We start from the raw sequence: 25,687 nt of genomic DNA, 5'->3' as shown, positions 1-25,687 counted from the left end.
CCAGGCTAATAAAACCAAACACTTAGGGGTATAGAAGCTTAGAAAATTTACAAACAAGATAGGTAACAGATAACTTTAATCTCATGTGGGAGACCAATGCATGATTCCAAGTTTAAGGTCGATCTTGCCTACACAGTTAGACATGGTTATAAAACAAAACAAAATTTATGAACATTAGAATCTATAAGGTGCAAAATGTAGGGCCTGGAATCCAAGGCTAGCACTCACTCTACCTGTTGTAGCTGTTGCTGGTTGACTTGAGGTTCTCTGCGGGAGCCACCTTCTTCTTGGCCTGCATCCTCTTCTCCTCGAGATCCTTCCTTCTCTTTGCTCAGTCTCTCTCGAATCACAGGTTCTCCTCGGAGAATGTGGCACAGAATGGCCAGCATAGATTCAGCCATTCGTCCCCCGTATACCTTAAGGGGTTTCCGGTTCCACAGGTTCTTGATGCAAGTAAAGGCTGCCTGTAAGTCATTTGAAAAATGAATGAAGACTTTCCCCCTCAATTCAAATCCCCAGAATAAAGTGGAAGAATCAGACACTCCTTTCACAATGAGTTTCAACAGAGATGGTTTAACAAAGAAAAGTTGGGGTATTTAATTCATCCAGAAGTACCAAGTATCAATCAGAAGCTTGTAGTTTAATTTACAGCATATTTATTTGTTTTTCAACACTCACATTTTATTATGGCAAAACATAGTGGTAACTATTCAGTTAGCCTGAGAAATTTTCTCCTTTGGTTTTTAGAATGCAGAATACTCACCTTCTGTGTTACTACAAGAAAGCGGAGGGCACTGAATTGTGGAAAGTTCTGGACACCTCCAGGCAATTTGGCAGGCAGTGAATGTGGAGATTCAAGCACAGTGGTGGGATTCACCATCTTTTCTACAAGCATAAGCCAGGCATCTAGGAATTCTCCTGTGCCATCAGGTAAGTCTGAATGTTCCAATCCCTCAGAAACGGGAACTTTTCCTCCCATGGACAGAGCCCAGTTGAAAGTTCTAAATTTAAATAAGACAAAAGCATGTGGATGAAATGTTAGTTGACATTTTTTACATATGAAAGAATCTACATTTAAAGAATTCCAAAAACTACTACACTGACACTACACTCCTCTTGGCATTACTTTTTTGGTTTCCTTTTTGTGTAAGAACCGATTCCACCATTCCTTCCCCATGTTCCCTGAAATTTAAGTGCAGTTATTTTGTAGATGTACCCAATGGGACTGAGTTCCATGACTCTGCATTTTGATTGATTGTGGTTTTCTATAATGATCTTAATCTAACATTTTAAAGAAAAGTATCCTTGACGAGGGGTGAGGACAACATATATTAAGGCCAGAATAAAAAGAAGCTGTTATTACTTCTAACATGACTTTTATGAATTTTTAAAGACTTAAAATGTTTTTATTTTAAAATCTTGACTGAGTGAAGTAAAACAAAACAAACTTATTGGATTCAAAGTAACAAAAAGAGTCTTGCTTATTAAAATAAACAAAAAGAAAAAAAAAAGAAAGAAACCCCCCCAAACCCTATGCATTGGCAATGGGAAGCGAAATATGAAATAGTAGAGATTTTTATGCACACATTTTTTAATGTAAGCCTATACATATCTCTGTGTTGCCAATGGTGGCCAGGAAAAATTCAGATGCCCTGGAACTGTAGTTATGGATGGTTGTGAAATATCAAATAGTTGTTGGGAATAGAAATCATGACCCTTGGAAAAGCTACAACTGGTCTTATCTGCTGAACCACCTGTCTAGCGCCAAAGTGGAGCCTCTTACTGTATTGCTGTATATCTCGTCTTCTTAAGGAAAGGGAAGACATACATACATAGCTTGTTCTTAGAACACAAAATGATGTAACTAATGGCTTTACAGGATGACTTAGAAAGTTGTGAGCTGGTAAGGCACACAGTTAAGATCAAAGTGCAAGAAAGGATTCTCTGTGAAACAAAAAATCCTTACTCAAAAAGAGCATTGTGACCGCCAGAGCAGAGAAATTTCTGCAGCATAAGGTGGTAAGGATACTTTCTCTCATCAAACAGCATTGGAGATGTGAATCCAACAGAACAGATGAAGAATGTCAGCCTAAAAAAAGAAAAAGAACATAAAATACTAACCATTTCTAATAGACACACAAAAGCAACAGGAAATTAAGTGAAAAAAGTCAAAAGTAAAAAGTTAACGAAGCATTTTGGTGACAGATTGGTTAGGCACCAGAGTAATACTTGTCACCCAATTAAGAACTAAAAGATTAGTGAAATACATTTTAACTGTAAACCCATTGGGAACTTCCATATTCTATACTAGGTACAATAAATACCTAGGTACAATAAAAGCACTTCATATGCAGTGCATACAAGAGATTTCCAAGGTTTTACTGAGTAGAATGAGAACACACATTATTTTTATTGTCATTCTATACTCCCTGTTTCTCAAATAGGAACTCACCTGAAGCGGGGAGTAGGTGTATATGGTGGGGGCTGCCATGACAAGCCTTTTGTGAGTAGCTTGGTGAGGGCTGAAGCTGTTGATCTAGCAGCAGGAGTTGGGGCAGTAGTGGTACTGGCAGCATGATGGCTCCTTCTTTGGCGAACAGGAGAACCAACACAAAGCTTAACAAGGAGTCCAAAGAGCTCAGCAAGCGCTCGGCCTAATCTGGAAGAAGCTGAAAGCCAGAAGGCAGTATAATGTTATAAAATATTCACCATGATTTCATAACATCACACGTTTCCCACACATTTAAATTATTATCATGTGTAGATCAGAGGACAATCTCGATGAGGCAGTTTTCTCCTACCTTTAAATGGGCTCTGGTAACTCTGAACTCAGGTCATAAGGTTTGCATAAAAAGTGCCTTTACCCACACATTCATCTCACTAGAAAAACTTTCTTCTGAACAATAGTAAACAAAATCGCCGGGCGGTGGTGGCGCACGCCTTTACTCCCAGCACTTGGGAGGCAGAGGCAGGCGGATCTCTGTGAGTTCGAGACCAGCCTGGTCTACAAGAGCTAGTTCCAGGACAGGCTCCAAAACCAGAGAGAAACCCTGTCTCGAAAAACCAAAAAAAAAAAGTAAACAAAATCTTAGAACTGCCTCTTCATGTGGTAATCTGAATATGAAATTCCACAAGAAACAGATGTACCCTTTGAGGGTAGAAAATAAAACTATACTGACAGTTAATAAAACAAAAATGAATGGCACTAAGATAAGGACTTATACTGCAAAATTAAGCATAAATTGACACTGCCTTTGTTGAAACAATATGGCAGTTAAGTCATAATAAGGAAATGATGCATTCGCCAGACATAAAAAAAATCACTTAAAAGTATACGGCAAAAAACAAACAAACAACTCAGTGGTTTTCAGCCTTCTTGATGCTGTTGCTTGTATAGTGGTTACCCCCATATATAAAATATATATAAAATGTTGCTACTTCATCACTGTGATTGTGCTACTGTTATGAATTGAAATGTAAATTTTTTTTTCTGGTGGTCTTAGGCAACACCACAGAAAGAGTAATTCAACCCCAAAGGGGTCACAAGTCATAGGTTGAAAACCACTGACTCAATAGTTCCATACTATAAAACACAATTCAAAGAATGACCAAGGGGTAAGGAATTTTTTTTTTTGGGGGGGGGGGATAGCTATATGTCAAGAAGGAACGTCTCCTTTTATATCCTTAATGAGTATGTCACACCTGGGGATTCTACAAAGTACATGAGAGTCACAAAATTTCTTCAACTTTTCTTATTGCATCAAACAGTATACAAATTTAATTTTCTTGAAGAATGTTAGAACTCTGAATCTCAGAAAAGGATGTTACAAAAAAAAAGGGGGGGGGATTACTGACCTGACAGCAATGGCTTGATCTGCTTAATTCTAGCAGCCATGGCTGGGGTGATTTTAGATTTGCCCTTAGAATCTGAAGAAGGTTCATCTGTCTCCATGGGAGCCAATGTGTCACCATCTAGCTCAATTCCTTCCAATAAGCCCTGGGTAGAAGCATCCATACTTCCAGCTGTTCCATCCTGTTCTCCATCTGCAAAGGTAAAAGGGAGTAGTAAGATCATGCAAAGTTGGCACTTACCTGGGTCCATGTTTTGAAGAGTCCCAAGAAATAGTGTTTGGTTCTATTTAAATTTCAATTACTTCCTAAGCTTAGGAGAACAAACCAAACCATCCCTCCAAATCAAAAGCAGAACAACAACAACAACAAAACCCAAAACTATACCAATGTTTCTCTGCTTGGAGTTCTACCAAGTAGAAGGATCTCAAAACACAGTACAGTGTGTATAATATTTGCAGCTGTCACTAAAAATGCCACGCAAGATAGAATCAAACTGGACATTACAAAACATGGGACAGTTTTAGTTCCCAGCATTTAAGAATCCTGCACAAGAACAGGAATTAAGTAGGAAGTTTTAAATTATGAGTGTTTTGCCAGCATGTATGAGTCTACACTTCTATACATGCCTAATGTCCACACTAAGAGGGTGTTGGGCCCCCAAGGACTGGATTTTGTACCATTTTGTACTGGGAATCAAATGTGGGTTCCCTGGTATGCTCTTAACTGCTGAGTCATCTCTCTCTAGCCCCCAATGAGTATGATTCTTTAAAAAAAATTATGTTTTATCTGTTTAGTATGTGCATGTGGAATGTGTGAGTGGAAGTCAAAAGAACACCTTCTAGAAGTCAATTCTCTTTCTTCTTCTACTTATATGTGCCTAAGGAATTCAGCTCAAGTCCTCAGGCTTGGCAACAAGGGCCTTCAACTACTGAGCAATCTTGCCAGTACCCAGTTTGAAAAAGATTTATTTACTTACTTATTATGTGTACCTGTGCAGGTGTGCACAGAAGCCAGAAGAGGGTGTCTGCTGTCTTCCTCTATTTCCACCTATTTCTTTGAGGCAGGGTCTCTCACTGAACCTGGGGCTAGAGATTTATCAGCTAAGCTGGAAGCCAGCAAGCCTCAATAATCCACTTATTTCCACCCAGCTCCCATTGAAACTGAGGTTGCAGGGATGCCTGAAATGCCAGGCTTATTATATGTGCACTGAGATGCAAACTTGGTTTGAAGTGATGGTGCAGCATAGAGGCAAGTTCTTATGCCGGTTTCAAATTCACTGTGTAGCCAAAGGTTACATTGAACTACTGTTTCTCCTGTCTTTCTTTACCTTAAAATTACTAGGATCACTTGGCTTTGTCTGTATATTTAAACTCAAGTTAATAATTTTTGAGAAATTGTGATTTCTTTGTTAAACCTACTACTAGAAATGGGGCTGTGATACATGTGAAGATTGAGAAAGAAAAAAATCCCAACAAAGTCAAAAAGAAGTCTATAAACTTGTGGGAGAAGCAATTCTTTGACAAATTTTATCCTTGTTTCTTAATAAATACCTTTATTCTTTGATTGAAACTAGAAACAGACTAAAATTTGAGGTATACATTTTCCCTAAAATTAACCTCAGAAGCATGTGTATATATATACTCCTCCAGTCTTATTCACTCCCCAGAAAAACCAGAGGCTATTTAAGTTCTTATTTATTAAGAAGCTATAACTGCTTTTAGTCCCTTAGCTTTCCCTTTCAGTATTTTCATGCATTTTAAAGGATATAATAGATTTTTATAAATAGAACTGTCTCCATTAGTTTTTACTTTTTATTTATTTGAGGTAGAACTCATGTTTAAGAAAAAAATCTCTGAATAATTTTTTTTATCACTTTCATGTTTGCTACAAAGGTCAGAGAATGGTGTGTGATTTCTGATTACACTATTTTGGAACTCTAACTTTAATTAAAGAACAAAAAATGACAAAAAGGGATAAACTTTAAAACAGTCTGTATCTAATTTCAACTCAGTACCCATATTAAAAGGCAAAAATAGGTGGAAGTTTTCAATTGACAAATCATTTAATTCAGTATAATCAAAATTGCTGTTCATAAAATTGAGAAATAATTGCTTTCTCCACCAGTTTTCAGAGAATTTATACTAAAAAATTGAGAATTCACACAAAAATTTAAAATATCATCATGTACTTTGGCATAATAATTTTTAGGACTCAATCTTATATTTACATAAAATCAAAATGAAAAACTTTCATTTTCCAAAATAGTACATTAGAAACTAAGAAGGGAATAGTCAGCTCTTGGCAGTTATGTAAAAAAGAAAGATCAATAAATAGATTTTTTTCCCCCATTTAAGGCACTCTTAAATAGACCCAGGGAAAAGATCAGGCAGATACTTCTCACACGGTGTATGTTATTTGGTGTAGAAATGTGTTCTGTTGTTGTGTTTAATGTATTATGTTTTTATTGGAGAAATGACCAATAAAAATCTAAATTTAATAATTAAAAATCAGCCAAATGATGAAAACTAAGGACTAAGAATGACAAAGAGCTAACTAAGTTTCATAGTAAGCCTATGAAGTGACAGGGACAGAATTTAGGAGAGGTAGTGACTAAGATTTTAGTTTCTTAGAGTTACCTGATCTTTTTCCGCCCTGGGTCGTACCTGCCTTCTCATCCTTTGGAACCAGTTTCTGCATGTCCGCCTGGCCAAATTCACATCCTGATGGTAGGCTACAACAAGGGAAAAAGTAAACCAACAAACAAAAACCAAGTCAAACAAAAGCACTCTTATAGTTTACTTATATTCTATATAGGGCTCTGACTTGCTTAACAATAGTTCTTAGAGCAGTTAAGTTATCCTAAACACAATAAAAACAGCAACAATTCTGGAAGTAGCAATACGTAAGATTTGTATCATGCTGATACAACCATCTCTGAAAAATCAAATCAATCATGCATAAGCTGCTATAATTTGTCAGTTAATTAATTCCTAATGTTAGAAAGTTTACAGGACGAAGAGGCACTGAAACTTTATTAAACTCTCCCATACTTTTCAAAGGAACCTTGCAAGCTTTCTTAACTTTGTTAGAAAAGCTAAGCAAGATATTATAAGAAAAGATTATTTTCTTACCTGTTTGGAGTACACAGAGAGAGAAGGACAGTGCTTTCCCACACCAGAGAACAGTACAACTGGCTTAGCTTGCTCAGAACACTCAAACCCAACTGAGAACCCCACTGGTTTACGGAGATTGAACGAATTTCACTCTGCAACCAAAAAGCAGCATTCACATTTGACACAGTCTCCAAATAATAATGTTTTTTAAAACAATCAATTTTCACCTATTTTAGAAAGATGTAAGATGCTATTTTTCTGTTTGGTAATATTAGACGACTATAAACCCAGAATTTTTGGAGGCAGGAGATGACAATGAGATCAAGGAAAATCTGGGCTATATAAACAATGAGCAGAGGTAGGCGGATCTCTGTGAGTTCGAGACCAGCCTGGTCTACAGAGCTAGTTCCAGGACAGGCTCCAAAGCCACAGAGAAACCCTGTCTCGAAAAACCAAAAAAAAAAAAAAAAAAAAAAAAAAAAAAAAAAAAAAAAAAAAAAAAAAATGAGCTGGTAGAGAATGCATTCTTGTCCATAAGCAGAAAATAATGGTGTTGCTGTGAAGTTATTTATTTTTGTAATAAATTCCTGAAGATAATAAAGGTAGTAAAATGGTGACATACTCAGATAGGCTACTTTCCTTTATTGTATGCGTGCGTGTTTATGCTTGTAGAGTCCAGAAAACAACCAGGGTCAACCAGGGTCTCTCTTGACCTGGAGTTTGTGCATTTGACCTTGTTTGGTAGTTCACAAGGAGACTCAGGAATTCACCGGTCTCTGTCTTTACAGTGCTTTTCTAGCACGTGCCAGCTGGACTGACATTTTTATGCATTTTCTGGGGACTGAAACTCAGGTCCTCAGATTTATATTGCAAGCATTATGGAACTGAGTCATCTTCCCACCATCAGCCATTTTATGGAACAGGAAAGACCGGAGATTGCAGACAAAGCATTTGACACATTTTCTTCTAGTTGTTGTCTCCTAACTATTCATTTAAATGCTTTGTAATAAAATATCTTTTGTCATCTTATTGTCATGTCTACATATACTTATACACAGATTACTTAGTAATAAAGGCTACCAAAATTAATGTTTGCCTGCCAAAACATAAATTCAACCCTTTATGTTACAGAAGAAAAACAATGATGATTACTTTTTTTTGGATAGGAACAAACACGGAAATGCTAATCAGCAAGTCATGCAAGCTCCACTCATCATTTTCTATCTGCCCTCCAAAAGGAGGAACGGGTAAGGATTAACCTCCTGACAATTACTTCTTAAAAGTCCCATTAATATGACAAATTATTTGGTCACACAACTGCTAATAAGAATAAAACCTCCAGTACCAGGACAAGTTCCAAAGCCACAGAGAAACCCTGTCTCGAAAAACAAAATAAAACAAAACTAAAACCAAAACCAAACCAAAACAACAACAAAAACAGAATAAACCTAAGACAGTGAAACTACATACCAATCTAAAGCATGAACCTATAACACCAAACAGATAAAACTATCAAAAAAAAAATCTCAATGTTAAATCAGGCTATTCTTTCAGTTACTACTCCAGGTAGATTTGTTCTAGGCACAATAATCTGGCAGGTCTATCAAGACCCTTGGCATTTCATTGGCTTAAAGTTGAAACCAGAAAACTTTATTTTTACCTGTCCAACTCTGCAAGTGTGAACAAACATCATGATATAGGCATGGGCAGCAGTGAGAGCATGCAACAGAGGTGTAGCCTGAGCTGAGAGGGTAGCATCAGCAACATTGCCTGCACATGCCAGTTCTCGAAGTAACACTGATCCCCCAGGGGATTCAATGGGCCGGTGTAAAGGTTCCAAGGAGGAAAGGATTGAGTCCAACTGAAGGAGACCTTCTTGAAGAACTTTGGGCTCATGTGACAGGGTCTGAAACAATAATGAATGTGATAAAATATAATGAATCACATATATGTAAACCATGCCTTTAATATTCACAGTGGAAATGACTAGTACTTGAACTCTCCCAAATTTCAGTCAGTCATGTCTCTCACTTTATAAATGACAGTACCAAAATATGAAGCCAGGAATAATATATTTCACTATCTTTGTGTAATAAACTATATTTAGACTTGAGCCAATCATACTTAAATCATATGAATGTCAAATAGGACTGTCTGTTGTACTGTTGTATGAGAGGTTAGTTTCAAATTCTGCTTAGAAAGGAGCAATGTTAGGCAAAGTTCCAAATCTAGAAAATGAGTCATATTACAATGTTTTTATTTCCATTTCTAAGAAGTTAATATTTTAATAAAATGCAAGTAAACATTGTTGAGTAAGGAGACTGAGGTGTCATGTGAACCTCAACCTTCACCTCATTCAATGTTACATAAGCTAAGTCATAACCATTCTAGTAGTACAAATGGTACAAAAGGAAATAAAGGAGAAAGCAAGTATGATAAAAGCTATTGACTGGTCAAACTATTAATAAATGAATTATATTTTCAGGTAAAGATGTAATTTCATAGCTATAATGCTGTCTCTTCTTTCCAAAACAAGAGCGATGACTAGGAGCTTGGCATCAGGAAGGCAAATTATTTTATTAGACAACCCAAATAATACATTTCTTTTCAAGTTAGGGAAGAAAAATTTGGCAATTAAAGATTACCACTTGTTATGCAAAGCTAGAAATTATTTGCCTTCCTATGGCTTGAAATAAATCTATCCCTCCTCACAGAGCATCTTAGAGGTGGGGTAGTTAGATCAGTCCTTTCCCCTTGTTCTCTTATGAAAGCACTTTATACCTGCAAAAAGTGAAACAAAATAAAACATTAAATTGCAGTTTCTAGAAATTATTTATCAGGGCACAAAACAGCTGACAGAGGAGCTTTATTGCAATTAGTATCAAAATTCCAATTTTTCTTTTGTTGGGTGGAAGGCAGTATAAAATTACTCTCTTAATTCACACACAACTTTTCAAGGAACCCCAAAAAACTAAAATAGTCTTGGGGTACAGGAACACAACTCAATTTGGAGTTCTCACACTTCCTGTTTTCCAACCCTATTACAAATTTATTAGTAATCAAAATTGTGGTACTGGCCAATAACAACCAATGGAAAAGAATAAAGCTCAGGAAGGAAATTTCACATTTTATAGTTAAGGGGTATTTGAAAAGAGTGATAGGAGATGATTTAATATAATGACAGTCTTCTCAATAAATGATATTGGGGGAAACGTGGTATGCATACACAAAAATATGAAGTTGAACTTTCTGGATCTCTAAATACTCGAAATGTACGAAATGTATCAAGACCTAAGGACTTAAATAATACAATTCCTAGTAAAGCATAGGAGGAAAACTGTCTAAATTTCTTGGCAACGATTTCTTGGATAAACACCACCACCAATACACAGAAAACAATGACGGCAACCATCACAAAAGGTAAAATGGCCTTGAGTGGCATCAAAACCTTTTGTATATCACGGTATTATCAACCAAGTAAAGACAACCCACAGAATGAGGATATTTTCAAGTCATGTATCTGAAAAGAGAGTGATACCCAATATATACAGAGATATTCAACAATCAACAGCAAAACACCTTAGTTCAATTAAAAATAGAATAAAGAACATGAATATACATTTAGAAAGATGCACACGTAGACAATAACTCAAGTACACAAAGGAAGAGATGCTCAATATCACCAATTACTTGGAATGCAAGTCAAAATGAAAATGAAACACTACTTTATATACTCTGGAATGGCTATTATTAAAAAACAAAACAGAAAGATCTAGTATGGAGATAGTGAAAATACAGTCCTTACATGTAGCTAGCAGGAATGAAAATTGCTTCTTAGAAAAGTAGTTTGAAAATTTCACACAGACACAAAAAATGATTATCACTATTGAGCTATTTCCCTTCAAGTACACATATAAAAGATTCAAATTGCAAATCTTTGCATGTATTTTTTTTAATATTTATTTATTATGTATACAACATTCTGTGTGTATGCCTGCTGGCCAGAAGAGGGCACTAGATCCCATGACAGATGGTTGTGAGCCACCATGTGGTTGCTGGGAATTGAACTCAGGACACCTTTGGAAGAGCAGACAATGCTCTCAACCACTGAGCCATCTCTCTTTAAGAGCTATTTATACACTGGAGTTACAATAATATTCATCAGGGGCAAAAATGGAAGCAACCTAAATGCCCAGTAAGGGGAAATGGACAATCATTTAGCTTTAAAAAGAAAACTGGTAAAAATCAACAAACCTGATAAACCCTGATGTCATAACAATCTCAAATAATATACAATACCTATAATTTAGAGAAAGTAAAATAATTGCCAAGGTTAAGGCAACAGGAGAGAACAAGAAGCTTGCAAGATCAAAGGTGTTTTTAAAATCAAAGGTGTTTTGGGAAATAAAGGAGCTGGGGGGGGGGGGGGCCCGCAAAATTTAAGCAATAAATTACAGATCAATTCATGACTAATAAAGCTTGGGAAAAAGGAAAATACATTGCAAAATGAATAGAGCACACTAAAACCAAAAATGCTAGCATAACAAAGCATGAAGGCTAGAAAGCTTTCTTTGAAATACACTTTACACTCATATAAACTCAAAGGACGTGACTACACAGCAAATGCAGAAAACAAAGAAAAATAATTTCTCTATGAGAAATAGTATGAAATATATTAAGCGGAACAGACACAAATTTATCAATTTCATCTATGGGTAAGGGAGAATACTAAAAATACAATCACAGATGTATTACAAAACTCATTTCTAAGAGGAAATACTTGGCGAGATGTGTCTTACCAATATGGATTTGCAGACACCTGCAACAGCCTGACAGGCAGCAGATGTGGGAAAGTCAATGGGCAGATTGGGAAGACCCAAAATGGTAACCAAAGGTAAGAGTCCTTTCTGATTCACAAATTCTTGGCAGTGGTCATCTGTTGTATTGTTGCTCAGAATAGATTCCACAAATTTCATCTAGGTAATGAAAAGGTTTTTTTTTACAAGTTAGACGCTAACACTGTTCTGAAATAAAAAGCCAATTTGACATCAGGGCAGCCTTATAGTCAAGAAATCAGTACTTCCTGTAATAACACAACTTCAAGCAAAAAGGGATAAATGGTACATACACAAATCATCCAGAAAATAAGGAAATACAATTTCCCAATCCACCTTTTTCAACCACACCAGGAGTCAAATAATATGAAGGCAAAGAAAAGCTAAATCACTTGCTCAGAGAAACACTCTGAATTAGTGGTATAAATGGGTCCAATGTCTTAATTGTCTCATGTGACACATAATATAGATAAAACATGAACTCCAGCCGGGCGATGGTGGCGCACGCCTTTAATCCCAGCACTCGGGAGGCAGAGGTAGGCGGATCTCTGTGAGTTCGAGACCAGCCTGGTCTAGAGAGCTAGTTCCAGTTCCAGGACAGGCTCCAAAGCCACAGAGAAACCCTGTCTCGAAAAACCAAAAAAAAAAAAAAAACATGAACTCCAGGAATTGTGCTATTGAACTACAAAAAAAATTTAAGGAGATATAAAGTAGTAAACAGCAAAAACATGTAGGCACAAGAGAAACTAACTGTGGAAGTCTTGGAAGTGCTTAACAGTAAAGAATAAATAGTAATGGGAATTTTCAATTCTGGGAAAATTAGAATTCTCATTTTCCTATGAGATGGGAAATTAAAAGGCACACGCAGGTTTTTCTTTATAAAGAGACGTAAAATAGGGGAAAAAAAAAGCATGAAGGACAAAGTAAGACATAATATGGGCCTAACACATCAAACCTTGTTAAAATTCTTATGTACAAAAAATAGCAGTGAACAGAAAACAGACTATAAAAAGGCTGGAGTACTGGCTAATTGTTACAAAAGGAACAAGAACAAAGTATTTTAAGGTTTTCACATCTAACCCTCTGTACTTTAAAGGTCCCAGGGAAAATAAACATTAAAATTACTGTGTTCTGACAACCTGACATATTATAATGAAAAGCAAAAGTCTTTAATTTTTTTCTACAATGAATCTTACCACATTAAGGATGTAATCCATAAGAGGGATAGGAATACGTTCCTCCGTACCAACAACCCTGTAAGAAAAAAGGAGTCAGTTACACAGAAATTCACAATACCAGTGAAAGATAACCAAGTGAGGACCGGTAACAGCGTCAAACTTTAGTTCAAGCCATACTAGATTTTAAACCACTTAAGACCAAAAAAAAAAAAAAAACCCTGAAATTAATAATGAAGATGGAGTTGAGTATAAATATCCTATCTAATCAAACTACTATATGAATTCAACAAAAAAAAATATTTAAAATAAATTCAATTAAAAGACCAATCATTAGCCTACTAGGAAGAACCAGGCAAAGAAGCAAACATAAAACGTAGGAACATAATATTGTTAGATTAGAGCATTTAGTTTTGCTTAAAAATATTTAAGACTGAGAAATTTTATCATAGAGAAAGCTGAATTCTCAAGGCCTCCTTTCCCATTAATCGGTTACTTGCAGGATGAAAGTTCATGAACAACAATTATACAAACTCCTCTGACACCTCTTTTTCAGATCTGTTCCAAGGACTCGTTTCCAGAATGCTCTAGTTTCTACTTAAGTTTTCTTCTAAATTTTATTTTTAACATAAATTTTCTATTCATGTCAGTATACTATATATGTAGTGGTTTACCCCATCAGTTTTTCACAAAAGGCAATTTAAAGATGTATTGTCAAAGCCTGTAACTTTCACATTTGAAATGTAAATGAATCAATTTATTACCACTGTCAAATTTTCTTCAGCCAAAGTCAGATTTTCTTAGTTCATGAAAAATCTACCTCTGACAAAAAGGCTGGCTCAGTGGGTCACATTGCAGGTTAACAAAAGCTCTCTACACTCACTATCTCTAAAAACAAACAATTGTTACTGAGTTGCAAGGACCAAAATAAACTTATAATTTTAATGTTCCTCAGTGTTGTGTTATGGACCTACACTTTAACATACGGCTGGTACAACACTCTGGAAAACATCAGGCCATACCCCACATTCCAGGCATCATTTAGAATGAAGAACTGACATGCACATGTACTTGCTCAGATTATTAGAGAATATAGGCCTTGGTTGCAAAACAAAGTCCAGTCCCTCCCCTTCTTCCTGCAGTCCTAAACCAAGGCAACTTTAAACTATAATCTCTATCACTAACTAACTAAGTCATGGGTGATGGAGGAAGGTCATTGGCTAATAAAGGAACTGCCCTGGCCCATTTTATTGGTTAGAGGATAGGTGGGAGGAGTAGGCAGAACAGAACGCTGGGAGGAAGAGGAAGTGAGCTCAGAGACTCCACAGCTCTGCTCTCCGGAGCAGACGCCTCAGCAGAGACGCCATGCCCTGTTCCCTGGCAGACACAAGCGATGAAGCTGGGACCCAGGATGGACTAGGCTAGAATCTTCCCGGTAAGCACACCTTGGGGTGCTACACACAGATGATTAGGAATGGGCTAAATTAATATGTGAGAATTAGCCTAGAAGAGAATGGGCCAGGCAGTGTTTAAAAGAATACAGTGTCCGTGTAATTATTTCGGGGCATAAGCTAGCCATGTGGGCGGCCGGGTGTGGGGGACGCAGCCCTGCAGCCCCATACTACTACAGTTGGCGCCCAGACGTGTGGACAGCCTAAACCCACTTAAAAAACCTGAGAAGGCTTAAAAATAAGGGAGCGAGAGTTTAACACAGATTTTTGCTGTTTGTTGGTGGCATGCTGTAGAGAGATTTCCTGATTCGGCAACAGTAGCAGAAAAAACGCTGTGTCATTTTAAAGCGCGACTTCCTGGGGCTGTGCCGCCATTGCGATCTCTGTCTGGCTCCTGCAGGAGACAGAGCTTTTGAATAGAGCATTTGGAGTAAAGTGCTACGATTTGTTTGATGGCAACTAGACTCGCTGTGTTCTCGGGTCTGCTCTGCTTGTTAGAGGCAAGCAAGCGCTTCATCTAAGAGAGGCTTCCTGACTCAGCTTTAGCTGCAAAGCCTGCAGCTCATTAAGAGGTCCTGCCACGAAACACTTAAACGGTGTTGACGAAAAGCTGAAGGCATGCTTTTCGGTTTTTAGCCGTAGCAGGAAAAAAGCTGCGCCGTTTAAAAATGCCGGCTTTCTGGGCTGTCCTGCCAGGGCAAACTCTGACTGAGGCAGGAGGGCCGGCTACCGAGAGAGGACTTGAGTGTTGTCTGTTGTAGCTCACTTGCTGGCAGGGACCTTGAAATGCCATCCAGTAAAAATGCTTACAGCCAGTACCTCAGCCATGAGGCTGGAAAGCTAAGGAATGGACTGGATCTAGCTGGCAAAGCCACGCCTTTAGTCCTACTGAGATTGCTTGGTAAATTAAAGACTCATGTGGTCAGAAAAAGAAAGATATACAGTAAAGAGAGATTCAAAGACAGAGAAAATTTCTGAATGGTTTAAAGTGTGTTAAAAATATATGCAGACTAAAAGTTGAAGTTCTTAAAGTAAAAAACAAAAAAAAGGAAGAGAGTTGTTGTGTGTGGTAGCACACGCCTTTAATCCCAGTGCCTAGAAGGCAGAGACAAACAGATCTCTGTGAGTTCAAGGTGTAGTAGTGTACACCTTAATCCCGAATGCCTGGGAGGCAGAGACAGGCGGATCTCTGAGAGTTCTAAGACAGCCTGGTCTACAGAGTTACTTCAAGTCAAAGATATAGAGAACCTGTCTCAAAAAGCAAAGAGTTAAAAGTAAAAATAAACAAAATAGAGGTTAAAACAAAGCTGCACAAAAAGGAAAATATACAGAGAATTTTGATACTCTATGCTATTATGCTCTCTTTGAATCGTTTGAATGCTGAGGAAGGACCAACAGCTGCTAAAAGATATTTATTTGTAGATGCTGCTGAGCTAATCCAACATGGATGTTTTGATGCCTTGGCTTTGAAATTTGGATCTAAGGACATGATACTTTGGAAAGGAGTTTCTTATTTTGTTTTCACAGAGGATGAGACGCTGTTCATTTCTTCTATTCTGATTTGGTATGATGGACCACGCCCTCCTGAAGAATTGTTGTGAACATCTTCAGAAAATTGCTTCGCTCAACTGCCAACTGAGATGAAACTAACACACAGGTTATACCATGAAAGACCTAATTAACGACGCCCCCATTCAGCAGGAAGCAGTTTGGAGAGAAAAAACTGCGCCCATGTTCCCAAATATGGTTTATAAACGTTCTTTTACATTTAAAGGGGGATATGATATAGATATGAATAATTTACATTAGTATAGATTTTGCTTTATTGATAGAGATTTAAGGTCAATTTTTTTATATGTATAAGTGTTTCTGATTTTGATAAAGGTATTGTGATTGTGTAGTTCATTTAAATATGTACTGTATAATTAAGAAATATAGGTTGTTAATGGATAATCATCGATAATAGTAAAGCTTGTAGTCATGTTAGTTAGATTTTCTAGATAGAGATATATTTTAGATAGGCATTCTTCATATTTTTCAAAGATTATAGAATATGGCATTTTAAATGTTTTAATAACTTAGGACTTTTCATGACAATGAGAAACTCTGCTCCTGGCAGCACCAATCTACTTCAAGAGGAAGATGGGCATCGAAGAGGCTCGTTATGGAGTTTGATAGCCATTTGGGCAAGAAACTGCTCTTGCCTGGACTACTGCATAAACTGGACACAGAGAACCCACAGAGAGAGGACTACTGAACTTGCCTAAGGTTAGATGATCTTTCGGGGTTCCTGATTCATGAAAGAGTCTGCGAGACATTCTGCAGGACACAACAGATAGTGACTGAACTGACTTTGAATTTTCCTGCTTTATGGAAATGTCTGCTGGATACCATGGGCCTGAAGGCTGAAGATGGATGCCCCAACGGTACAAAAGAACTTTGGGTGACTGTCCAGGCAGCGAGATATCTTTGTCATTTCTAGAGTTTGAAGTTTCTTAGTTCTTGTTTACTTAGGTAATATATCTTTCTGGAGTCTTTGATGGAGTTAAGAATAGTTAGTTATAGTTATAGTTTTCCTTAGTTATGATAAAGATTGTTGTAACTTTTACTTGATAACTGTTTTGTTATATGTAATTTTGCTATGTTAAAGCCTTTTTTTTTTGTTTAAACCGAAAAAGGGGAAATGATGGAGGAAGGTTATTGGCTAATAAAGGCACTGCTCTGGCCCATTTTATTGGTTAGAAGATAGGTGGGAGGAGAAAACAGAACAGGATACTGGGAGGAAGAGGAAGTGAGCTCAGAGACTCCACAGCTCTCTCGGGAGCAGACGCCTCAGAGAGAGACGCCATGCCCCGCTCCCGGGATGAAGCTCCGACCCAGGATGGACTAGGCTAGAATCTTCCCGGTAAGACCGGTTCTCACAGATTATTAGAGATGGGTTGATCGGGATGTGAGAATTAGCCTGTAAGTGCTAGAGCTAAAGGGCCAAGCAGTGCTTAAAAGAATACAGTGTCTGTGTAATTATTTTGGGGCATAAGCTAGCCGAGCAGGCGGCCGGGGTGCTGGGAACGCAGCCCCGCCGCCCCCATTACTACAGTGTGGTAAGATGTCCCTGCATCCTCTGAAAATCTGAAAGAATCAGAAATCCCCTTTGGAGTGACTGGAAGGCTCAGTGTTTGTTTTATTTCTAACCACTTACCCTTCAACACCCATCATGCTACACACAGTAGCTGTATCTCCTAAATCTCTTTGGATCTAAACGCCTGGCTTTTTTCTCTAGGATTCCATCTCCTAACAAAGCTTTTCGGAAAGATGCCAGTTCCTTTCCACAAACCTTCATCAATTTCTAACTAACACTCAGGTGTGGGAGGTAAGCACAGTATGCTGAAAGAAATCAAGTACAAAGTGAATTACTGGCACCAACTACAAAGACCCGTTACTTAATGATAAGTAAATTCATCCCCAGAAATACCAGATTTTCTGATATAAACAATTTAGAAAAGATAAGACCACATAAAAACTCAAAATTATTTGTAGTGGCTAAACATACCAATACATACTCATAAGCCTTAGTATATAGGTGGCTGAAAGAGGAAGACTAAGTTTATGAAGACAGTGTATGATAAGTTCCAGGCTATACATACACGCATAACAAGACTCTAGTTTCTGAATGTAGACTGTAGTACCTAAGCTTTCTTATTCCAGATTTTTTAACCCATGTCTTAAAAAGACAAGAAAAAGGCACTAGCTTAGCATAAAACAACAAAAAATAAAACCAAGTAAACAAAAAACTAGTAAGTTCATCAACAAGAAAACTAAATAAATGTAACCGCAATTATACAACAGACTATCACTGAGAAAAGCAGTGGCTATTGAGACATGATAAGGATAAAACATCAAAATACAATTGAGTAATTAATGCCAAATATAAGAAGCTTTAAATTAAACACACACTTGTACTTTCATTCTATTTATAAGATATTCTTATTATTATATGCATAGCAGAAATAAGATCAGTTTTGCCTTCATTTGGGATGGAAAAACATAAATGACAATTCTAAACTGTGCAGTTTACTGTAATTTACAGAAATTTTATATACATATATATTTGAAAATTCCATGTGGATTATGTATGTATGGTGTTGTGTTGGAGAGAGAGGTAAGGAAATATAAATCTTTAGGTACTTAAGAATGCTTGAACTGGGAAAGTGACATATCAAACACACAGTTAATATAAACCCTTTGATAGGAGAGATAGGGAGCATTGCTGAATTAAATAGGAATTTATGCATTACTACAGAAAAGAATAGGATTAGCATGTACAATTATTGGAAGACCATAGCTTCCATTCCCAATTGGAAGATGTTTTGGAATAGAGTAACAAATGTGGACAGTGATAGATATTTATCTCAGGTAAGGAATACAGCATTAAGAAATGAATGCTGTTGAGTAAATGTTAATTTACTCTAACAGTGGCTTGATTTCTGAGCATATTAGGTCTAAAATCTAAAACATTCAGGTAAAGAAGTTATATATAAATAGAAACATACAGATTGACTTAAAAATCACAAATAACCACTTTCTGCATTCAACAAGTCTTTTCTCACTTATAGACAAAAAAAGCAACTCAATCTTGCAGGGTTACTGGCAATCATGATAGGTTGGCTGGAAACACTGAAGCTTATATTCGCTTGAGAAGACTTGCCTTCTTTCAGACACTCCCCCTTTTAGAAACATGGTTTTAAAGTAGAAAGATGATAGGTAGGTATCCTTTCTCAGACAGAAGATTAGGTAATACTATTGACACCAACAAGCACACGGTTGTTTGGTCTAGAGTCCCAAAAGGTGTTTACTTCTGTTGTTCCTGGTTTAATAATATACTCTACCAGACTATTTTCCTAACTACAATGCCCCAGTTTAGTACCAGATCAAAAGGATTCATAGCCACAGCTAAACATTCATGCATTTCTCAAAGGTATCTACAGATAAAAGGAACATTTATTATATGCATGAATGTAAAACTACTACTATCTAGAAACAGCACTTCTGCTTCTGACATAAAAAACTGTTTCACGTGTGCTTGAAACAAGCAACAATGGGGAAGGATGACCAACTTGGCATACTGATTTAATATAATAAACTAAAATTTTAAGAAAAAATAGGTTAGGCAACCAATGATATTACTTTACAGAACCATTTACAGTACAGAGGAAGAAAGGAATAAAAAGTCAGAAAGAACCTTAAAATGATCTTATGCTAATTTTCAATTATCGTAGACTGAAGTGACATTGGAGTTAGTGGGTAAGTAGCAATACAGTTAGTTGCTTTGTTTGAACAAGGGCCGGAGGAGTTCCATCCTTCTGGCCACAAGTGAATAAATTTTTAAAGTGATACTAAGAATTAAGTAACACCATAAGGTCGGAGAATCTGCCTTATAAACACTTACTGCTGATTAGGCTCAGTTTCATTCTGCTGAGTAGAATTAAAGCTCTGCATGGCCTGAACTTCCTCTTCCTCCTCATCTTCACTAGAAGCTTCTTCAGCAGCATGATTAGACCTTGGGGGAGGGGCACTAGCAGTACCATCTGCTTTCTGGATGGACGGCTTCTGACAAATATATTTTGGATCTCTTCCAAGATTACAGATTTCTTCAAGTAACTAAAAATCAGAGGGAAAACGATTATATTTATATGTAATGATGGAATATCTAACATTTTGTGAGGATTTCCTATGTACAATATATCTAATATTCCCATGTAAAATGTATATATTACCAATACACCACTGCTGAAATGTAGTCATTAACTCCATTTTTACAAACAAGAGAACATTGTGTAAAAAGTTAAAATCTTTCAAGATTGCATCCTTGTCCTCCTTTACCAAGGACCAGTAACTCATATACTGATTCCAATAATCTACTGGCCTGACAAGCTAAAGAGGGAGGGGGAAAGCCAAGAAAAACTGGCTAGTAAGGGAAGTATTCTCATACAGATAGAAGTTAAGCCTCTGTGTACTTGTTAATCTCACAAGAAAGCAATATCAAGAAGTCAAAGGAACTGTGTTAACTCAGAAAATTAGTCTTAATATGAAAAGCCTAGAATTAACATAAACTTCCGTCTTATTAAGATTTGAAGTAATTATTTTAACCATTTGGTTTTACAACATGGCAGCCCAAAACCAAGGTTTAGAAATTAGGCAGGTACTTTCTAAATGATCAAAATCACAGTCATTATCAATCCTTACCTTAATGATGGCAGTTGTTGCATCTGTTTTGAGGGTGGGCTGATGTCTCATGAGCTCATCAACAGCACTCCCCAGGTTGGATGCAGTATCCCCTTAAAGCAAACATGAAAGAAAAAACAAAAACAAACCCAAAAAAGAATGTTTAGACTAAAAAAATATATAGACCAATAAATTTTTGTGCCAACCTAAGATGGAAAGAAGAAACTCAACTGCTTATTTTTAACACCACACATTCCTGCATGAATTTACATAAGCCTTGATCCTCCAAATCATTGTAGGAGGAAAGAAATCGGTCTAACGAACTCTCCACTGTTAAGGTCTGAGATAGGAGCTAGTTTATGGAAAGAAGAGTAGAAAAGAAAAAAAGCATCAACAATCCGTTGGCTGCCTCTGTGAAAAATGATCCTTACTAGAATGCTGCAGTGGTAAATCAAAGTACAAAATACCTTGATTTATGAGATGGGTGACACTATGTTGCCCAGGCTGGATTCAAACTCCTGAACTTCAGTCATTACCTTGACTCAGCCTCCCAAGTAAGAAAGTACATTTCTGCAAACTACAAAATTTCTCCAACTATTACTTTCTTACTCCTCTCCAATTTAGATTCAAACACACTGAGAAGAAAATTATCTGTGACTATTTTAGAGAAAATAAGAACATCTTTTCACATCAAACTCTACATTTCTAATTTTTATACACTAGATAGTGGACTTGGAAATACACCACTGGGTCCTATACCTGTTTCTTACCAACATCAGGCCAGTGAACTATTCAGAAGCATGGAAATACTATGAGGAAAGAGGCTAAGGATGAAGTATTCCTTCCTACCTGTAACAATAGAATATATGGTGATAATTCCCGTTAAGCTGAGCATACCTAGCCAGAGAAATGATGTGCAGTCAAGGAAAACTTCCCCTGCCAAAATCAACTTTCCATTATTAAATGAATAGTAGGAACTCACCAAGAGGATCAGAACTCCTCCTCCTCCGCATGGCTGGGAGGTAGTCAGGAGACAGAAGAACTTTGAAAAGACGTTCAAATGGCTGACATTGTACAAAAGACTGAAGACCTCGGGCATTCAAGCAAAGTGCACTGAATACATTTGGAAGGGAACCAAGGACTTCCCTTGTAGCAGGAACCTGGAGAAGATAGAAAATTTGAATGCAACATACATAAGGTCAGATACACATGCAAAGAAGATATATCTAGGGGTGCAATACTGAATAATAGAAGAAATTGTGACAACCAGGTCTTAATTGGATCCAACAATACACATAAAAGCCATAATATTTTTCACAAAATAACTTATTTTTCACTTGCTTCTTAAGCATGTGCACATGTACCTTAGGAAACGGACATACACGGAATAATTTTTATAGAGTGGTAGAATAAACTCACATCTTTGATGAGCAGTGCATGCAGCATGACATCTGTCAGCCCATTGTCCTGCAGTGAGGACAACAATGATGGCTCTTGAAATACAAACACAGTCACCACTTCAGTAGCTAAAAACAAAGTTGAGGGAAAATAAGAAAAACTGACTCTTCAAAGGCATTAAAAGGAAATAAATAGTAGCTTAAAAGTTATACAGTCAATGTCAATTTTATACTCTTGTGATTATGAAAATTAATATTCCAACAGAATACCAAGAATATTTACATAAAATATGAAAAATTTTACTGATAATCCTTTATTTTACCAGCACATATTTGTAAGTGCAGATATATTGTCATTGGCTATTTTTACATGTAATTGGGAAATTACATAATCCATCACACCATAACCATTAAATGAAGTATTCCATTAAACATATGTATATAAATCATTCTTTTCTGTGAAAACTGATGTTTCTAAATGCTTAATTTGCCACGTTAGGATGCAGGTATTCTGGGGTAAATGTATAAACTGATGAATGTGGATAAAGTATTCTGCAGAAATATTTAGTAAATTAAAATTGGAAATAGAGCATTAAAAAGTACATATTAATAGCACAAATTATAATACAGATACAAATTAATACTAATCTGACCACTTTAAAACCCATAATATTCAGAAATGTGTACTCAAGAATATCAGATTTTTGAAAATCTGATAATCTGACAAAAGGTATATAAACAGTGTCTAGAAACTATCTAAGAACAAAGCTGCTAATGGATATATCTAATTTCTTTTTAAAAAAATCAAATTTTCATTCATGATTGTAGGGCCCATGGATCTATCCCAGCCTCCCAGGTTCATTTTGAGGACAGTTTCTGGCCAGACAGCTAAATATCCTGTTTGTTCCTGTGCCCCCTCTGCCTCGCCTGGTGATTAGCTATAGAGCCATTGTTTATTCCACCCTGGGCATGGTAATTTCCCACCTGCCTGGGGGGTTTTTCATTGTGCAGCAGCTAGGTGTAAAAGGTTTTTCATAGCCTTGAATAAACACAGCATTCAGATGATTCCTTTCTAATGACCCAGGTCTCTTGTGTGTTCTGACAATCTCCAGGCCCTTGCCCAGCTCGCAAATGGTACAGTGGAGTGCGGAGTAATGCAGTAGTTACATATGGTAGTGAGCAAACATTTCAAATTTGCATTCAACAACAGGGAAATGGCATGTATGTAACAATTATTTGGGATCAACAGCTCTCAGTGGTATTTGGGACACTATTATAAATATGCTTTTATTTGAGTGTTTGTGTAGTATATGCCATGTGTGTGCATGTATTCGTAGAGATCAGAAGAGGGTGTTGAACCACACACCCCCTAAGCTGCAGTGAGCCACCTGACCTGGGAGCCATTTAACCTGGGATGTGGGAGCAGACTATAATACTCTGGAAGAACAGCAAGTCGTCTTAATCACCGAATACTATTTCTCAACCCTGACATTTGTGGTGTTTTATTGACCAAAGGTTCTGAAAAATCTAAGTCCTTTTTTTTGGATTATGCTTTTTAGTTTTACACAGCAAATTCAATCTTAACAGTTGATAATACCACATAACATTTTTTATGTTTTTCAGAACTGATATCTCTTGATTTTTACATCTTCAGTGCTAAGAATGCTCATTTCCATAAATATGAAGTACAAAATGTAAGGATGTTTAGTACAATTTTAGGAATTGCTGGAAATTCTGTCCTAATACAAAATCAAAATTAATTTAATGTTATTTTATTAAACTGAAGACAACTAATACAATAGTTATTTTTATTTTGTTTTGGGCATGGGGTCTCATATATTCTAGGATGGTCCTGAAGCTGAGCCGTCTTGCCTCTATTACACTTCCCAAGCAACAGGACTACAGACAAGAGCCACCATGCACAGTCTCAAATATCAATTTAGAAAGTCTAACACAATCCAAACAAACCATCAATTTGACATTTGTATGTTGAGGAATGATGGTAGGAAAAGATTAAGTCTTTTTCCCATAATTAAACCACTGTTTTTAATAAGCAGAAAACTTCATACATAGCGGAATCATTGCAATTTGGAATGTATAGCAATCATGAATCTGAGCCAAGGTGCCTCAGGCAGTGTTTGCTGGCATTACCTGATGTGATGACATAAAGTGTAAGAGTGCATATTCAGAATCAAGGCTGTGATGAAGCACTGTGATGCAACATGGACATGTACTACCTGAATGCCTAAGATTTAGTAAACATTTGCTTTCAAATCACTGCCACCTTTTTATTGACTCTTACATTCAGTTATACAAGTCCTTCTTGAGGAATTATGACCTTACACCTACCAAATCTGTCCTACTCTACTACTAGACTCAATGCCATTGGGAATCTCCAACAGGTAAACACATCCTTTACACTGGCAAATTGATTAGATTGCTAACTTGGCACATTCCAACTAGTTTACCCAACCTACACTCCTCCAAGTTCCCCCCTGCAACCTCTCATCTTTCCCAGATCCAGCCTCCTCTAGTTTCCTTTCAGAAAAGAGCAGACCTACCAAGGATAGCAACCAAACCTCACAAACCTTTTTGTAAACTCTGTGTCATACCATGCTACTACTATATTATAGTCCACAGAATACATTAAATGCCTTTAGTATTCCCAGTGACACTCAATGATCGGAAAACACAGCTTAGTCTAGGTATGGCCTTAAATTAGGGCACTGCACCTTGGAATCTTTCCATGCAGAAAGACTAATATAAACATAATGGCCTGCTAAATGGCATCCACCTAAAACAACAAAATGGACAATGACTTCCTAAAAGGGTCACAATTTTGCTCATTGCCTTAGTTACCATAAACTCATAACCTTTAAGAGGCATGGCATCCTAATAAAATGTAATTTGTATTTTTTCTATATCCCATTTTGTCCGCAAAGGGAAAGACTTCGAACCAATGGGTATAAAGACCTAAACAGACCATCACCCTTCTGATATGGAGAAATCCATGGTGTATTGAAACCTAGATTAAGGGTGAAAACAGAAAGGGATCTACTGAAAATTAGGGTCTTCAACCACCTAAACTATTCTGTAATGCAGTAAAAAAGGACCAGCCTCAAATGTTTTCTTAATATGGTGGAGCTTAATGATCTGTTAACAGGAAGTTTACTTTCATGGGAAACAAGTCTGTTGCTTGGTCAGACATCTAAAATTAGTTCTTCCAAGGAGGAAAAAAAAAATCTTATTAGTTTTCACAAGATGTTTGATGGTAGTTCTTCATCTTAGTCCTGGAGAGAAGGAGAAATCCTTTAAGATTTAGAATCGATAACAGAGCTGGAGAGATGGCTCAGTGGTTAAGAGCATTGCCTGCTCTTCCAAAGGTCCTGAGTTCAATTCCCAGCAACCACATGGTGGCTCACAACCATCTGTAATGAGATCTGGCGCACTCTTCTGGCCTGCAGGCACACATGGAGGCAGAATATTGTATACAAAATCAATAAATAAATATAAAAAAATGGATAACATCCATTAAAATAATAAATGCTTATGTCCAGTAATTACTGTGCAATATTTTGACATTGAGTAGCCTGATTATGCATCATTTGACTCAAGATCTGAGAACAGGATTTTACTACTCAA

General features: G+C 36.9%; 1 protein-coding gene and 1 non-coding gene across 13 annotated transcripts in view; both read right to left on the bottom strand.

The window, feature by feature from the left end:
* The window catches only part of Huwe1 (HECT, UBA and WWE domain containing E3 ubiquitin protein ligase 1), a 138,715-nt gene that overhangs the window by 52,411 nt on the left and 60,617 nt on the right, over window positions 1-25,687 (bottom strand). For 11 of the 12 annotated variants that reach the window (XM_041647686.1, XM_041647689.1, XM_041647685.1 and 8 more), the window contains 14 exons: window positions 22,068-22,174; window positions 21,631-21,808; window positions 20,670-20,761; window positions 19,873-20,084; window positions 12,997-13,054; window positions 11,765-11,941; window positions 8,626-8,871; window positions 6,984-7,117; window positions 6,489-6,583; window positions 3,856-4,044; window positions 2,453-2,669; window positions 1,967-2,089; window positions 764-1,001; window positions 234-464 (listed from right to left, as the gene is read on the bottom strand). In XM_041647686.1, the coding sequence (XP_041503620.1) occupies window positions 234-464; window positions 764-1,001; window positions 1,967-2,089; window positions 2,453-2,669; window positions 3,856-4,044; window positions 6,489-6,583; window positions 6,984-7,117; window positions 8,626-8,871; window positions 11,765-11,941; window positions 12,997-13,054; window positions 19,873-20,084; window positions 20,670-20,761; window positions 21,631-21,808; window positions 22,068-22,174 (2,297 nt within the window). The remainder of the gene's footprint in view (window positions 1-233; window positions 465-763; window positions 1,002-1,966; window positions 2,090-2,452; window positions 2,670-3,855; window positions 4,045-6,488; window positions 6,584-6,983; window positions 7,118-8,625; window positions 8,872-11,764; window positions 11,942-12,996; window positions 13,055-19,872; window positions 20,085-20,669; window positions 20,762-21,630; window positions 21,809-22,067; window positions 22,175-25,687) is intronic. The other variant, XM_041647690.1, reaches the window with a different exon arrangement.
* LOC121445569 lies at window positions 8,123-8,234 on the bottom strand. Its single transcript, XR_005973964.1, has one exon. It is a non-coding gene; the product is annotated as a U8 small nucleolar RNA (small nucleolar RNA).

This window comes from Microtus oregoni, unplaced genomic scaffold (assembly GCF_018167655.1).
Source record: "Microtus oregoni isolate MIOR12 unplaced genomic scaffold, Mior012 000209F_ref0000067, whole genome shotgun sequence".
NCBI classification, from domain to species: Eukaryota; Metazoa; Chordata; class Mammalia; order Rodentia; family Cricetidae; genus Microtus; species Microtus oregoni.
The sequence above is the reverse complement of the archived record's forward strand: the minus strand, read 5'-3'. Positions and strand labels throughout refer to the sequence as shown.